This window comes from Eimeria acervulina, genomic scaffold (assembly GCF_000499425.1).
Source record: "Eimeria acervulina Houghton genomic scaffold, Eah_scaff2538, whole genome shotgun sequence".
In the NCBI taxonomy this organism is placed as follows: domain Eukaryota; phylum Apicomplexa; class Conoidasida; order Eucoccidiorida; family Eimeriidae; genus Eimeria; species Eimeria acervulina.
This window is the reverse complement of record NW_013548253.1, coordinates 1-2188: the sequence shown is the minus strand read 5'-3', so window position 1 is coordinate 2188 and position 2188 is coordinate 1. Positions and strand designations below refer to the sequence as shown.

The 2188-nt window shown below is 47.5% G+C and overlaps 1 protein-coding gene across 1 annotated transcript; it reads left to right on the top strand.

Moving 5' to 3' along the window:
* Positions 1-1679: 1679 nt before the first annotated feature.
* On the top strand, positions 1680-2094 carry EAH_00066800 (hypothetical protein; the record flags this gene model as incomplete). The annotated part of the gene is made up of 2 exons (XM_013392653.1): positions 1680-1735; positions 2005-2094. Coding segments are annotated over 2 exons (146 nt in total), but the record flags the coding sequence as incomplete, so codon positions are not given.
* Between the last annotated feature and the right edge of the window lie 94 nt (positions 2095-2188).

Genomic DNA, 2188 nt, shown 5'->3' with positions numbered 1-2188 from the left:
AAAACAGCAATACCTTCATGGCAGAGTAGCTTTCGGTCTTCTATCAAGGCTAGAAAGCATGGAAATGCTGTGAAGCAGCAAGTGCGCCGGCAATTCAACGGGCACGCAGCAGAGCCAAGACACTTCTGCGAGGGAGCCAGGGAACTCGATATTTAAAATGTGTTTTGCATGCCAATCTCCTTTTCAGGATGGTTCGCCTGAACTATTTTCCATCGCTAAAATCTATTGAGCTGTACTTCCCAGGACGTGAGTTCCCTGGACGGTTCAACTAGGGTAGATTGTCCAATATCGCCTTAAGGCTAGTTCAGAACCTTTGGGAATTATTTGTTGAGCGGGCAACTGTTCCGCAGGCAGTAAGCAGCGTTTTTTTCGGAAGCAGGGAGTGACAGGCAGTACTACGGAATGGCTACTAAACCTAATTGGCAGCAAGCCATTCAAAGCAAACATTTCTACATCGACTCCATTGGGCAGTAATTTGTTCGGATTATGCGTTGGACTAACACCTCCTTCCAGATGGTTAGTGGCAATATCTTCATGGCTTGCGCACATTGTAGAATTTATCGTTGGTAGGTATCTTTGTCGACGCATGCCCTGTTAGCCTATGTACAAGTATTCGTGTAAGCGTGCTGTCCTACAGGAAGTGCGTGGCTACTACCAACGAAGGGAACGCATGCCTTTTTCCTTATTTTCCCGCCACGGTGATTCGCTAAATCTGTCTGCAACGTAGTTCAAAACGCTCATCTGAATGACAAGCAGGCATGCATCCGGAAAATCACTGCCCCTGTTTGCTACGCTTTGCAGACACATAGCACGGGATGCAATGAAGTCAGGGGGCAAAGGGATTGAATTGCGGCATGCACCAGTGAACGTAAAATTACCCGGGCGGACAATTCAGAAGCAGCAGCGTTGAATCAAACTCAGGAGAGGCGCAGGTCTAAAAATGGAGTCAAAGCAACCACCTGTTTGTACGATGCGCGTGTGATTGTATCCCGGGCGTCGGTTGCGATGAATAGATTGACAACCGCACTATGTAACGTGAAAATCATCGATTTCTGGAAGCAGGGGATATTCCAGAGAATTATAGAGACGCCAGCTCGCAAATGCTCCAGGCAGTGAGTTTTGACGGTGTCCGGAGCATACGATGAAACTATGTGGTATTGTGAAAGATATTCGCGCTATTTTTCATCCATGGCTAGAGGCATTCTGTAACTAGCAACTAGGTGAAATATGTACTTGGGCGTGAGTCGGAGCGACAGTAATATCTCGGGAGAACGGTGCTTCTTGTCAGTATGTATGTCACCGATGAGCTAACCTCGTCCAAATATTCTTTAAGCGAGCGTCATATGGGCGGCAAAAGGCAAAACTATCACGGCATTTTGAATTTATTGCGCCAAACTGCGACGAGAAAAATCACTGGATTGGACTACAGTAGGAGGGTTAAGCCCTTCTGGACAGGGTGGCTGCTGTATGTTTCTTGCTCAGGTCGTGAGGCACACTTTGCAGTAATCCTACAGCTGACTTTGGCCAGTAACCGCGTTTAGGATAATACAGAACCTGGGGGGCGATGACCTGAGATGCGGGCCATCGTGAGGCGCTTTTTATGACTGTGGAATCATTTCTCCGCTTAGGAAGTATGGACTTCCGTGAAGCACTCAGGCAACCCAGCATCGGGAACAAACATGGGCTATAGAGAGCATCCACCCACAGTTTTCCTCCACACAGCATGTTGCAAACGGTGCGTTCGGCATAATTCAGGTCAGTTTTGCTGGCTATGCGTCTTGCGTCAGGAAGTGAGGCTTACATGTGGATTGCTTTTGGCAGGTGTATCTTGCACAATAGATATATCAAGCAATAATAGTGTGTAGTAGATGCCATGGGTTTACCATATGTAACCTTGTCAATTACAGCAAGTGAGCTCTCTGGTATGGGCGGTATGGGCGGATGGGAGTCATTGGACAAATTGGATTGGGTTGCATGTTTGCTCGGCAGTGTGCTGTTTGGCAGATTTCACTTCGAAACTAGTCTGACACGCCTTAATAGGGCTATTTCATTCGGGGCACGCATAAGTTTGCTCAGTATACCTGGTCCTTCACGGTAGCTCAGTTTGTTTTTGGACAGGGCGAAACTGGTAGGGAGAACTGGGGAGCGGCTTTGCGTAGGGTGACGGATTTTCTCTCAAATGAATTAA